This window comes from Malaya genurostris, chromosome 1 (assembly GCF_030247185.1).
Source record: "Malaya genurostris strain Urasoe2022 chromosome 1, Malgen_1.1, whole genome shotgun sequence".
Taxonomy (NCBI): Eukaryota; Metazoa; Arthropoda; class Insecta; order Diptera; family Culicidae; genus Malaya; species Malaya genurostris.
The window spans coordinates 114751862-114765766 of NC_080570.1; the positions used below are offsets into that span (position 1 = coordinate 114751862).

General features: G+C 36.2%; 1 protein-coding gene across 1 annotated transcript in view; it reads left to right on the forward strand.

The window, feature by feature from the left end:
• LOC131425448 (uncharacterized) overlaps nucleotides 1–13905 on the forward strand; it is a 25529-nt gene continuing 11624 nt past the window's right edge. Inside the window, exons 1-2 of the mRNA XM_058587389.1 lie at nucleotides 1–189; nucleotides 6345–6625. Coding sequence (XP_058443372.1) covers nucleotides 157–189; nucleotides 6345–6625 — 314 coding nt within the window. The 5' untranslated portion in view covers nucleotides 1–156. The remainder of the gene's footprint in view (nucleotides 190–6344; nucleotides 6626–13905) is intronic.

The following is a 13905-nucleotide window of genomic DNA, read 5'->3' on the forward strand; positions in this document are numbered from 1 at the left end:
TACGGAGCGGTTGGCGAATGCGGTTGGTTTGAAGTAGATAATTAGTGCAACTACAGTGAATTTGGATTGAGTGTGAACGTTTCTAGATTGACAGTAGAGTAAGAACAACGAACGGTACTCAAAATTCTAAAGTGAATAGAAAGGTTCAAGAAGGCCATGATTACCCGAGTTCTAGCGGTTGTGACAGTGGTGAGTACAACCGATGATCGTTTGGTGAAAAAACTAGAGCGAGTAGCGGAAAAAAGGAATGAATAGGACAACTGAAAATGTGGAACAAATCCTAAATACTTTTTTTGTGAAATGTATATGTGAATAATGTGGTAGTTTTGCATGGACTGTTTTAAAGAAAGACAATAAGTATTTTGAAATGATTATGTAACATGATTGGTTGACAAATTTACCATCAATTTGAACAATCTCAGGAGTAAGTGTAATTGATGTAACACTGTTTGTTCAGTGACACCTGGATGGTGGTAAATCTTGTTGAAAATATATCTTGAAAAAGATCTTCAAAGTTTTGTGGTGCAATTATGGTTGAAATTTAAGTCACAATTGGTTGTTACTTAAAATAAATTAATACTTTTACACTCAAACTTTAGGTTCAATATGTCTTCGCTGCATTCGCATAATCAAAGAATATTGAAACACAGAAAAACAAAACAATGGGTTCTCGAAAATAAAACATAAAACTGAATAAAATTTGGAGCTTTCAAATATCGTAGAAACAGTTGTTATGATCTTATCCGTTACACTGTGAGGAAGGTTGACTGTTAAATAAGAGCTAAGCTGCAAACATGACAATTTCAAAATATTAACAAAAACAGAATAAAAATGATATGGTTAATCAAACCAGCGAAATTGTAAATAAACTTGAGTGAATAGCTTGAGCATTATCGACTTAATGTTTTGTTAATTTCACTATAATAAATCAATCCATTTAGTTTGTTTTTAAAGTTTTCTTGAGTTGAGGTTTTACTTTTAGAGCCCAACGAATCCCTACTTCAGTACCTAGTAGGGAAAACCAAACGCGTGTGTTGTGACATGAACCCACGAAATGAGAGTGAGAGTGGAACCACGTTGCAACCGTATAAAGATTAACGATTGCGCAGGTTCTGTCCAATTAGGTTGTTTTTTGCTGAATTTGGTTCCGAGCTCCGAGCATTTTAATTGGCGAATTTATTGTCCCAGATAAAAAAGCTGCGAGCTTCGAGTTTTATTTCTGTGTTTTTTTTGCAAATTTTTGATTTTACTATATCATTGATCAGCTTGTTACCAGCCTGTTTATATGTTAAGTACTGAAAAATGTAACGATTTGTTAAAATCAACCTAATTAAATTTAATCTATATTTCGACTGAAATAATAATACCACTTTTTATGCTATTAGTTTTCTACATTCACTTCTTCTTTCGGACAGATTTTATCCAAAAATTCCTGACGTTTTGATAGTTTTTGATAGCCGATTCTAAAAGAATTTTAATGTTTTTATATTGCAGCTGTCATTGTTTATGGGACCAATATTGTTCCCAAAATACACGGAAAAGCTAGCGATCGCAAAACAACTAAAATATTAGTTGTTTTTCTGATTTTGATTGGTTAAAATTTGTTACAACTAATCAACTGTTGTTTTAACTAATCTGTCATTTTTGATTTATCGTGCTGGCAGCTTAGCAACGACACCCAACAAGTAATGAAACGTTTCAGTTGAGCAATGCCAAACATCCTGAGCGAACAATGAAACGTTTCAATGAAATGTCACTTGTGCAATTGAGCAAAGACACAATCCCAGCAAAGTTACTTGTATGCATGAAAGCAAAAAAATGTCTCAGTTGTTTCAACCAATTATTCAGTTATTTGAACTTAAAACGCCAATTGCAATAAATATTTTTTACTGTTAGCCTCTTCGGGGGCAGCTAATCGTTCACTGCTTGAACAACGAAATTTTACCTAATTTACTGCTTATATCTTTATCACTAAACTCACAAAGGATATGGAAATGAACCAAAAGATTTCTCAAAAGGGAACTCACCTGAAAAATGGTCACAGGGAATTTGGAAATTTTTCCTTCACTTGCAGAATGGCTCGCTGGTAAACCTAATGCTACAGATACACTTTCAAGAAAAAACAAATAGTACCACTTCACTTTAGCAGCAAATTTTTAAGCGTTAAGCGCTTTTAATAACATAGACATGAACTGTCCTAGAATACATTACTCTCAGATGAAATTAAAACATTTATACTGTAGGAATATCTATTTAACACATGGAAAACTTGTTTAACAATTAACTGTTATATTCTTCTGCATACTTTCACTTACATAAAACAACCACTACGTAACTAACATAAATGACGTTCATCTACCATTGAAAATTTTCAATATGAAACGCTTCTGGTGAAATGAAGAGGTTTTTTGCTCTGCCTTTTGCTGTCTTCGTTCTCCGCCAAGTGACAGCATTTGAATACAACAATTTCGGTTACCTGAATGGTTATGTCAAAATCAACAGATATGTTAGTTAAATCAACAGCATTTTAGTTGAAACAACCAGGGCGTGAAACAACAATTGCAATATTGTAATTTTGTGATCTGCGGGTTCTCCGTGTACGAAGTATTTACGTATAAAATCAACAAATTGCGAAACCACACACATACACATAAATTCGAATTTTTCTGGTGACCAACTCCTACGCATATAAAAAGACATAATTTGTCAAATTACGAAAAATTCCATTTGTAATGAGTTAATGTTGGATTAGAATCATTTTTACTGGCTCCACCAGCCTTGCACATGTGTGTTTCGGTGATTCAGTCGATTATTGGGCGTACTGTGTGATCCAATGATACTCGGATCAAGTCACAGTTGCTATCAGTATTTTTGTCGTGTATTTTTCCAATCATAAAATATTACATATATTCTTGCACGTAAATTTACGTGAATTGCGACGTTTCGTTTACGTGTTTCTTATAAGATGTATAATGACAAGGGTTTTTCGAAGTGTACACTTTCTGTGTAAAATGGTTAATCATTGAAAAGAGAAAGGTTTAGAATATTTCGTTGTGATTTTATTTTATTCGAATGAAACTAGTTGAGCTTGAATATTTTGTGTTGCAAATAAACCAATTTTCTACGAGTGGTTTTACCAAACGTTTTGGCCGCCATCAATTTTTGTTCAAAGCAACTGGATTAAAATCAATGCAAAATACCTTAGTATTGAAAAACTTTATGTTGGGAATAAAACTTTTAAATCACTTTAGGAATGAGTTTTTTATCTCATGACAGTTAACACCAACCTTTGGCTAAAAGCTTCTTTGATTAAGAAAACTAACTAGCTAAACACAATTTTCTATTGATTTATACAGATTTAGTTTCACAAGCTCGTGATCATATTTGTTGCTTTGCTTACATTATTATTCATTGCTCTTTGCACAAAGCTTTGCATCTGCTTGCAAATCAGACCAAATTTGTCAGATGTTCGGTAATTTTTCTGTTCCTAAAAGCTCTATTTCAAATTGAGTCCATGGCACATCATTTAGCTAACTTGGATTTCAAAACCAAAAGTTGGGAAAGAATATAACAATTTAAATGACTTACTTGTCAAATCCGTCCCGAAAATGCAAATTGTAAAAGAATATTCCCAAACCGAAAGACGGTCATCCTCGATTTTAAGAATTTTAAAGCTATGAATTTTTGCTTTTCACTACTTACGGTTTATAAACATATACATCCAAACCTCCGTTTACGTAAACTTTTTTTACGTTACCTCTTTTTATGTAACTCTTTTTATGAACAAAATCCCAAATAAAGTTAACTTTTTTTACGTACCTACTTCGTAAAATGAGATTTTTGCATATAATGAAAATCATTTCCGAATCATTTAAATTCCATGAAAATTACTACAATATGGGTGTTTTCGGAACGGGTTTGATAAGTAGATGTCGGAAAACGATGTTTGAGGTAATTCTGAATACCAATATGGCGACTTTTCGTTTATTGATATTCCTCAAAACCCCTTAAAATATGGGTATTTTCGTAACGAGTTTGATGAGTAAAAGCCGCAATACGATGTTTGAAATGGTTTGGAATTCCACGATGCCGACTTCCGGTATATTTGCATTTCTCAAAACGCCTTACAATATTCCTCTTAACCGTATCAATAAACCGGAAGTCGCCATCTTGGAAATCCGAACCTCCTCAAACATAATTTTACAACTCATACAACTCGTTCCAAAAATACCCATATTGTAAAGGTTTTCATCAAAACCCATTCCGAAAATACCAATATTCTAATGGTTTGTAACGAATATCGATTAAGCGGAAGTCGCCATCTTGGAAATTGATGCGACTTAGAACATCTTTTTCCTACGCATACATAGGGAAAATTTTGTTTACGTTGAAAATTCCAAACAACGTTAACTTTTTTTACGTCATAATTCGATTTACGAAGTCCCGATTATTACGTAAATGGAAATTTGAGTGTAAGGTGTCTGTTTTACTAGCGTACAAAATATGTCGTGATCCCACTGCACTCAATCACTGAAAATATTTCGTATTATATATATATATATATATATATATATATATATATATATATATATATATATATATATATATATATATATATATATATATATATATATATATAGGTTTTGCACGATGCGCTGCTTCGTTCAATTCGGTTCAATTCGCGCGGTAAGAAATATTCGCGATGCGCGACTTCTGGAACCGGGAACTTGGAACCAGTACAGCCGAAGTCGGTTCGTTTAGCACTAATATAGCCTACAAATTAAATCAGCTTTGAGCCAAATCTAGAAGAAATTCACTCTTTTTGCATCGTCGTTCTAAATGACGGTGTGTAATTTTAAACACACTTTACCCCATGAAAGCATGATGAAATTCAATTGCAACCTGTGGGACTATGAGACTTTTCATTTTATGAGTTACATTATTTGACACATACTCACACACATACATTGCTCAGCTCGATGAAATGTGTCGAATGATATAAAACACTTATCCCTCCGGGACAGTTTTCACTAGTCAATGTTTTCAAGTGATTGTATTAACTTTCTTTATGAGAAAGGCAATAAGTGTACCTTTATAGAAAAGCATCATTATCATGATTTTGTAATAACACTAACAAGTAGAAACAAATTGAATGAAAGATTTACAAATTTTTATATTTTTCACCTGAAAAATATAGATTTTAACGTGGCAACCCTGCACGTTATACGAAATCGAAATGTTTCTTCTTCCGCACCGCACGTATCGACGCATACCAGTTTTGCATCATTTTGAATGACAATTTGAATGTTTTGACACTCATCGCCCTATAATTTCGGAACCGGAAGTCGAATCTGGATGAAATTGTACGGTATATTTTAAGACAATGAGAGCTTTAATTTGAATTATGATTCGTGAAAATCGGAAAACTGTTGCTGAGAAGCAAACCACAGGTACAAATTGCTTGCCAGACCAACACCTTCTGGCCAAACTTTTCCATCACCACTGTGGTGTCAGCGTCGTCCAGGTCCAGGTACACCGATTTCGTATAATATTGCGGTCCGGGCAGCAGTCTTCCTTAGCGTAGGTTTCGTCGTCGATCAGGATGCATCCGTCTTTATTCTGTAGTATCCGGTTATACAGTTTTCGCGCTCTTGTTTTGGCCTGAACCTGCTGTACCAGGGACTTTTCGGCACCTTCTGTTTCTTGTACGTTTTCAGGGAGTTCCGAACTTTGATCCGTTGAATCATACCGATGCTGGTGTTGAACTGCTTGGCCAAATCCCGCGTCGACGCCGATGGGTTTTTCCTGATGTACTCAACCACTTTTAAGTCCCAGCCGGGCTGGCCAAGACCCATTTTCCTACCGGATCGGGGCAAATCTGTCTTACCGAACTTCTCGATAATATTTTTGATACTGGTGTGGTGCACTTTTTCCCGTTTTGTAATTTCGTTGTACGTGACACCACTTTCTGAGCACCAAGTGTGCAGAATTTTCTTTCGCGTTTCCGGATCAATTCGACTCATCATTGAAACGATAAACCGTACCGAAACCAATCGATTGCGCAGCTGTAAACAAACATATCACCGCAAAACACGCTGCAAAAAATTAAGCCATTTCAGAGTAATAACTGTTTGAATGTTGCTAACTACTTATCGATACACTCCTTAGTTTCATTTTAATCGGAATCGGAACATCGTTAAACAACTTTGATCTCATTCCCATTCCTAAAATTAATAGAAATCTTTGAACTGAAATACTTCTTGTGTAATTTTATAACAATTAAAAGTTATTTTGCTTATTACACGCACAGAACTATCTAACCCAACTCCATTCCTTCATTCCAGCTCGTAACATTTGCCACAACCCGCCTGGAAGCTCGACCGGAGTCACCGGTAGGTCCAAATGGAAAAGGTAGTCCAAGCGGCTCCGGACCTTACCCGCCATCCCTTTCAGATGCAGGATCAGGCTACAGCTACGGTCCCCCACCCCCACTACCACCGTCCATCTCTGTGAACAGCTACGGATCCGCAACGTCCGAGTTTGAGCCATCGAAACCAGCTCCTATAATTCACAAACATGTGTACGTTCATGTGCCCCCACCGGATCCCGAGGTTCCTCCTACCAGGTATGCTATAGCCTATAGGTTTAAGCATGACAACCGAAATTAACATTCGTCGGGCACTTCGCTACGCAGAGATGCACAACACACGACATTACGTAACACTGCGTGACCTCCACAGGTCACGGCTGAGCAAGCATATTGGTCATAGGGTTGAACTTTCCGAGTAGACTTGTCCTTTGGCGTCATGGTTTCGTACCGATACTGATTATGCCATTTCATCTTATTTCGTATTATTCCTTGCTTCAAATCTCAGACGTGTCACCGAGAAAACGTAAGCGCAAAAATTATGTGATGTGGTTTGCTAATGGTAGCTGGATCTCGAAGCATCAGATCTCTTGGAAGTTTTGGATGTATTGCTGTTTTGTTTTTGAAAAATGAGGATATGTAATATTAGATACTTATCAGGAATGACGTGACTACGATTGGATCTCGTAATTCAAATATTGAATTAACTGGATGAAAAAATATTGATAATTAGTTGAAGTGTTGTGTACAATCTCAAAGGAAATTGAGAAAAGCGGAAATCTTTCAAATACAATTGAACATCAAAAGTATAATAAAATTTATTTGAAACTCTACATCAAAACTAAACTGAGTTCAAATTCATTGATGTTGCAATTAGTACGAATGTATTTTTAAATCTTACGAAATGAGTCAAAATGAATTATCAAAATGGATCAACTGATGTGTGGTCATCGACAACATTCTTTTCTAATAATTCTCAAAAAGTAAATGTGAAGAATTAACCTATCGAATCAAATACAAATTGAATTCATATCTTTATAATTTGTGTAATCTTTTTGCCGAGAATAGGTCTTACGTCACCCTTTTCAAAACTAACACTGTCGAAGAATTTGTGCTCTAGGATTCATCAAAACCTATTCCGTGACTCTCAGGAATAAAGTAAGTACTTCTGTTTGGCCATCAATTTTGACCACCAACAAATTCAAATAGTTCTGAGCCCAATTCAAAATATATCAGACCTTTTTTCCGCGGTCACGCGGTGGTGTGTAATAGTTCTGTAATTCCAGATCCGGATGTAGAGTGAGTATAACAATCAATACCAGCTAATGGAAATATAAGTTGGTGAAATTCTGTTTCATCAAATCAGAGATAATTGATGAAGATTCTATTACATTCACTTATAACAAATTGGAAATCTAGTACCAGTATCTCAATGATTTTGTTCAGCAGCCAATTAAATTGTTCTATAAATTATAAAGAGCTGCTTTCAGTTTTATAGGACATTTTTTATCGTTAATAAAAAAAAATATTCTTCAAATTATCGTTTTTCAACACTCATCAAACAATAATTCCGGAACTGAAAGTCGAATTCAGAACTTAATTTCGTAGAAAGAGGTGGGATCATAAAACACGTCATTTCAAATTACCGCCTAACTCTGGAACCGAAAGTCGGATCCGGATTCGATTCGATAATAGGCTATGGCCACGTAAGAACTTTCTTTTGAATCCATGTTTGTGAAAATTGAATCAGCCATTTATGAAAATTTATTGTGCTCTTCTTAACTATTTAATTCATATCTGGGAGTCAGATATAAATGATATTCAAATGTAAGCAATGGAATTACAAAACTTTTCACTCGACTAACTTTATAACTTTATAAAAATCGATTCAGCCATTTCTAAAGAAATCGAGTGCAAATTTACATTACATGCACATATACACACACAAATATACACATACAGACAATTACTAATCACGACAAGCTGGTTCAAAACATACAGGGTCCGGCACTCGAAGTGTAACCAATTAAAAAGGCCATAAATTCAGTTTGGAAAATTACTTTTACTTAATTCAAAGTACAAAATGTGTGAAAATAATACAAAATTCAGAATAAATTCACTTTTGCTCGATATGACCACCTTTTGCCTTGACTTGATGACTTGAGAGAGCGAAGGAGTTGCTTCGTTTGGCCGAAAGCGGTCAATTTCCGAACATTGTATTTTCTGACGAAAAATTTTTCCAATTGAGCAATTCGTAAACTCTCAAAACGATAGGGTTTACTTGACTGACCGTTCATACGAGAATTTGAGTCATCGATTGGCCACCAGGAGGCAGCACCCGCAACAGATAATGGTTTGGGCCGCTGTAACCGCAGATGGGCGCTCTCCAATCGTTTTCATCGAGCCTGGCGTCAAGGTAAATGCGACATATTATCGGGAAAGTATTCTGGAGGTTGTTTTGAAGCCGTGGGCAGACAAACATTTCGGTGGCAGACCATGGACGTTTCAGCAGGACTTGGCACCGTCTCACAAAGCTCGAGTGAACCAAGAATGGCTGAAAAACAACGTTCCGAACTTCATCACGTCCACACAATGGCTCTCGAATTCACCAGATGCGAATCCAATGGATTATTCTCTTTGGGCCGTTTTGGAGAGCAAAGTCCGAACTAAAAGATACACCAGTCTCGAGGCGCTGAAAAAAGTTATCGTCCGCGAGTGGGCCTAAATACCTGCAAGCAGTGCGGTAAAATTTCATTTTCAATCGAATAATATAAGATGAAAATGAAATTTATGGCCGCTGACCGTCAGCGTATCCCTACTAATTCATTTGACTTTTGTTGCCATTTTCAAGTGAAGCTCCCAGAATTCATCGTCAGTTGAATAGTCGTACCTAGTCATTTGAAGTTTTGCTTGCTCAGTTTCAAGTGCCAAGTAGTATAGCTGCTTCATTGTCTTCGCTCTTGGTAGTAAGCAGATTCGAACGAATAGAATTATAAATGGAGTAAAGTATTAAAAATGAAAACTGAAGGAGGAAACAATTAATTTATGTGTATTCTGTGATTAATATTTCATCTATCTGATTAGTCTTTCATCTATTATCTTGAACCAATTCGAATGTTTACATGAACCTCATTTGAAGGCCGCTTTCACACTACTGAAAGAAATATTTTGTTACTTCAAGAGATCAACTGACGGTGGTTAAACTGAGCCTCGATTGAAGAGAAACGAGTGATGAACTAAATGCTGCTCGTTCGGGCCGTCAGCAAACATTGTGTGTGTCAGAGATTGAAGTTTACTGCAGTGGAGAGATCGTCAATATGTTTCACATTCAGTTTCAATTGAATTGAATGAAATTTTACTGCACTGCCTGCAAGTCACATTCGGCAACTTTCGATTCGTTTTTTGACCGTCTCAAGGCCATAGTCAAGGCAAAAGGTGGTCATATCGAGCAAAAGTGAATTGATTCTGAATTTTGTATTATTTTTTCACATTTTGTACTTTGAATTAAGTAAAAGTAATTTTCCAAACTGAATTTATGGCCCTTTTAATTGGTTACACTTCGAGTGCCGGACCCTGTACATGAAACCTGGCTTTCCGAGTTTGAAGTTGGATTTTGAAGTGATTGCAAAGAGCAAAAGCAAAACTTGGACGACCGTATTTGTTTGTACATTGGATGTACTACATAGAGTCCCGGGTCACTCACAGAGAAGACGTGAATAGTTTAGAACCGTGTATTTTTTTTTTTGAGAACAAGCCTGGACGGCACAATACCAAATTTCATGACAATCTATCCAATTCGTATTTTGAGTTCTAGTTTTCATCATGCTATAGAAAAAGACGAGTTTCGTGTCCTGATAAAATATTGTTGCGTTTATTGCGTTGTTGGTCCACCATCCCCCGTATTATCCAGACCTGGCCCCCAGCGACTATTCTCTATTTCCAAACCCGAAAAGGTTTCTCCAAGAAAAGAAATTTTCGTCGAATACTGAGGCATTGCAGAAACGGAAGCCCATTTTGAAGGCCTTGACAAACATTTTTTTTTTCAAATGGAATCAAAATGTTGGAAGTCCGATGGGACATGTGTATAATCTAGTATAATATAATCTTGATAGAGATTATACTGAAGAATAAAAAAGTTTTCACGGTAAAAACCAGCCTTTTCGTTGTTAGACCCAGGACTTCACATTACATGTAGTAACAGGACGTTGGGACAAGAAATTTTAGCAACTAATCGGTGATGCAATATTATTCACCAGAAACAGTCAAACTGAATATTATATTTTACGTTTCGTCTTTGACTCATCAGTGCAGAGCAATTCAAATTGAACTGCTTAGTGCTAAACTCGGCAGTTCAATTTGAACCGCTAAGCAGACGTAAAGTTTCTGCTACTCACAGAACACTTTTTGTTTTGCAACGGAGTGCAATGTCTTTTCTGACGTGCCGAACGAAAACGTGTTTTCGACTATTTCTGGCCGATGCAGGTTTGGTCGTTCAGGGGTTAGCCAAATTTTGTGCTAGGGCACATAACCGTGTTTATTATATTTTACGTTTCGTCTTTGACTCATCAGTGCAGAGCAGTTCAAATTGAAATTGAGCGGTTCAAATTGAACTGCCGAGTTTAGCACTAAGCAGTTCAATTTGAACTGCTCTGCACTGATGAGTCAAAGACGAAACGTAAAATATAATAAACACGGTTATGTGCCCTAGCACAACATTTGGCTAACCCCTAAACGAGTCAAACTGAAGATGAGGTGTAATCAAGATACAACATACCTTCAACTAATATTTCTCATAAAGGAAAAGATGCTCTCAAAAACGATCATTGCTGACTGGTGAATCTGCTTAGTGTGAAGTTGGCATAGAGCAAGTGTTTATAACTTTCGTCGATATTTCGCAACAGAAGCTTTGCGTTCAGGGAAATTACACTCTACCTGGCTCAATCTCGAAAAAAATGTGAAAAATCGAAATTACCGTTAAATTAGTTCCTCTAAGTAATTCATTCTCGCCGATTACTCGAAAACTAATTATCTAACAAGGAATCTACAGCTTTGTACCTGTTTTAATCCACCTAGTGGTGTAAATATACCATTCTCATATTATTCATTGTCTCTTATATATTACATCAAGAATAATCAAAATACTATAAATTAAATAAAACTCAGCACCCAGCTTTCAAGACTTCATTTGCATAACACCTCATGATAAAAAATGAACCGTAATTTTCATTTTAAAATTCCTGCGCTTGTCCAATCGGTAAACTTTTATTCTCTCAACGTTCGCAACACTTTTATACACATTCTGTCAAATTTTAAAGCATATCGTACGATTAGTTTTTGTTTGGCGTCTATACAAAAAGTTGAAAAATTTTCGTGTGGCGATTTTTATAGTGGATGAAAATTTACAACAACGGCTCGCCTTCGAAGCGCCATTCGGTCGATTGTTGTGCGGTTTCGACGTCATATTCATAGATCCACACCTCATCACCAGTTATGATGCATTCGATGAATGTGGGGTCACTATCTGCGTTGGAAATCATCTCTTTGGCCACATCAACACGACGCTGTTTTTGAATGAAATTCAGCTTTTTTGGCACCAGCCGAGAAGCGACGCGTTTCAAACCCAAAACATCAGTTAAAATGTGTTCGGCTGATCCATAAGATATGCCCAACAACACAGCAATCTCTCTAATCGGTACAGATCGATTTTGCAACACGATTTACTTCGCCGATTCAATGTTTTCTTCAGTAACAGATGTTGTTGGGCGTCCAGGGATCTCATCATAATCCAAGCTTGTACGACCACCTTTGAAGCGTTTATACCACTCGTATGCCTGTGTTTTTCCTAGACACGATTCACCAAAGGCCTTTTCTAACATTTTCAACGTTTCGGAACACTTAAATCCATTTGCAACACAAAATTTGATGCACGCACGCTATTCTAAATTTTCATCCATTATAAAAATCGCCACACGAAAATTTTTCAACTTCTTTGTATAGACGCCAAACAAAAACTAATCGTACGATATGCGTCAAAATTTGACAGAATGTGTATAAAAGTGTTGAATAAAAGTTTACCGATTGGACAAGCGCGGGAATTGTTAAATGAAAATTCCGGTTCTTTTTTTATCATAAGGAACTATCAAATTTAAATACTTTTAATTTAAGTTAGTGAAAATCGATTAAACCATATTTGAGAAAATGAAGTGAGCTCAATTTTCAAAGATTTTGACCATTATTTCCGAAATTTCCGGTACCGAAAACCGGAATTTAGAATCATTACACCATCCAAAATATGAACTATAGACTGTAAAAGCTCTAAGCCCAATTTAAAAGATTTGCCAAAATTTTCAGCACCTTCAATTTAAATGGCGGTTTGAAATGAATGACATATTACTAAAAGTAGTTCGTATGGCCATAAACTAACATGACCTACGAATTGGAACAGTTTCGAGCACAAACTTGGAAGATATTTTAAGGATCTGAATAAAAGTCGGGATATTCTTATTGTATATGAAGACCTCTTAGTTGAATCTAAGATGGTAAAAATCGGTTGAGTCATCTTCGAAAGAAGTTACTGGTGCTTATTACCGGCATCACTTCCACTTTCACATGTCACTTCACTTACATGTCACTTCACTTGATTTTACCTTAGTGAAGTGATCACTGTGGTGGAAAAAAATAATTTTTTCACAAAATGTTGGTGGCGTGATGTTCCAAATGAAATCAAGTTCATCCAAGTGATTACTTTTGTCTATGAAGCGACTTCCGTAACAAAGGCCTACATTCTTACTTACCTTACCTAACAGCTATAGGCCTGGGGTGTCCTTTGCTGTATCAAGCATACGTCTCCACATAACTCGGACATAACATAACTAAGGCCTACATTCACTTCACTTGATTTCCACAGTGTAGTGACACCGGTCAGGACCACTGACGTTATTTTTACCTTTTTGGTGCATATCAACCTGTAATTCTGGAAACGGAAGTCAGATCTAAATGAAATTCCCTTTTTGGTGCATATCAACCTGTAATTTTTTGGTGTAACCTTTTTGGTGCATATCAACCTGTAATTCTGGAAACGGAAGTCAGATCTAAATGAAATTCAGGAAGTTCGTATGAGACCACAGCACCCGTCATGTGAATCTAAATCTGTGAAAATCGATTGGGACGTCACCAACTTCTCTTCAGAAATGTATAATACATCTCAATCGGGCGGAGTTTTGGACCATTTGGTGGATTTTATTCCTTAAAAACGTGAGAATCGCGGTTAGGTTCATATCAAGAAGTCGCTTTCTTAGCGTTATGGTAGCCAATTGAAGCTGAGCAAAAAAACAATGATAAGGTTGGAAGTTTACACCTTTGCAGATAAGTTTCTCAGCGAACGGTATTGGTTGTAGCGAGAACTTGAGATTCGACAGACAAATGCATTTTTCAGAATATTTAGCTTTTAATTTGTGTTTAAGCCTTTCAAGAACATCCTTTTCATTTGAAAAAGTGTTGATGCAATATGATTCTAAATTCTTTACAACACATGAATA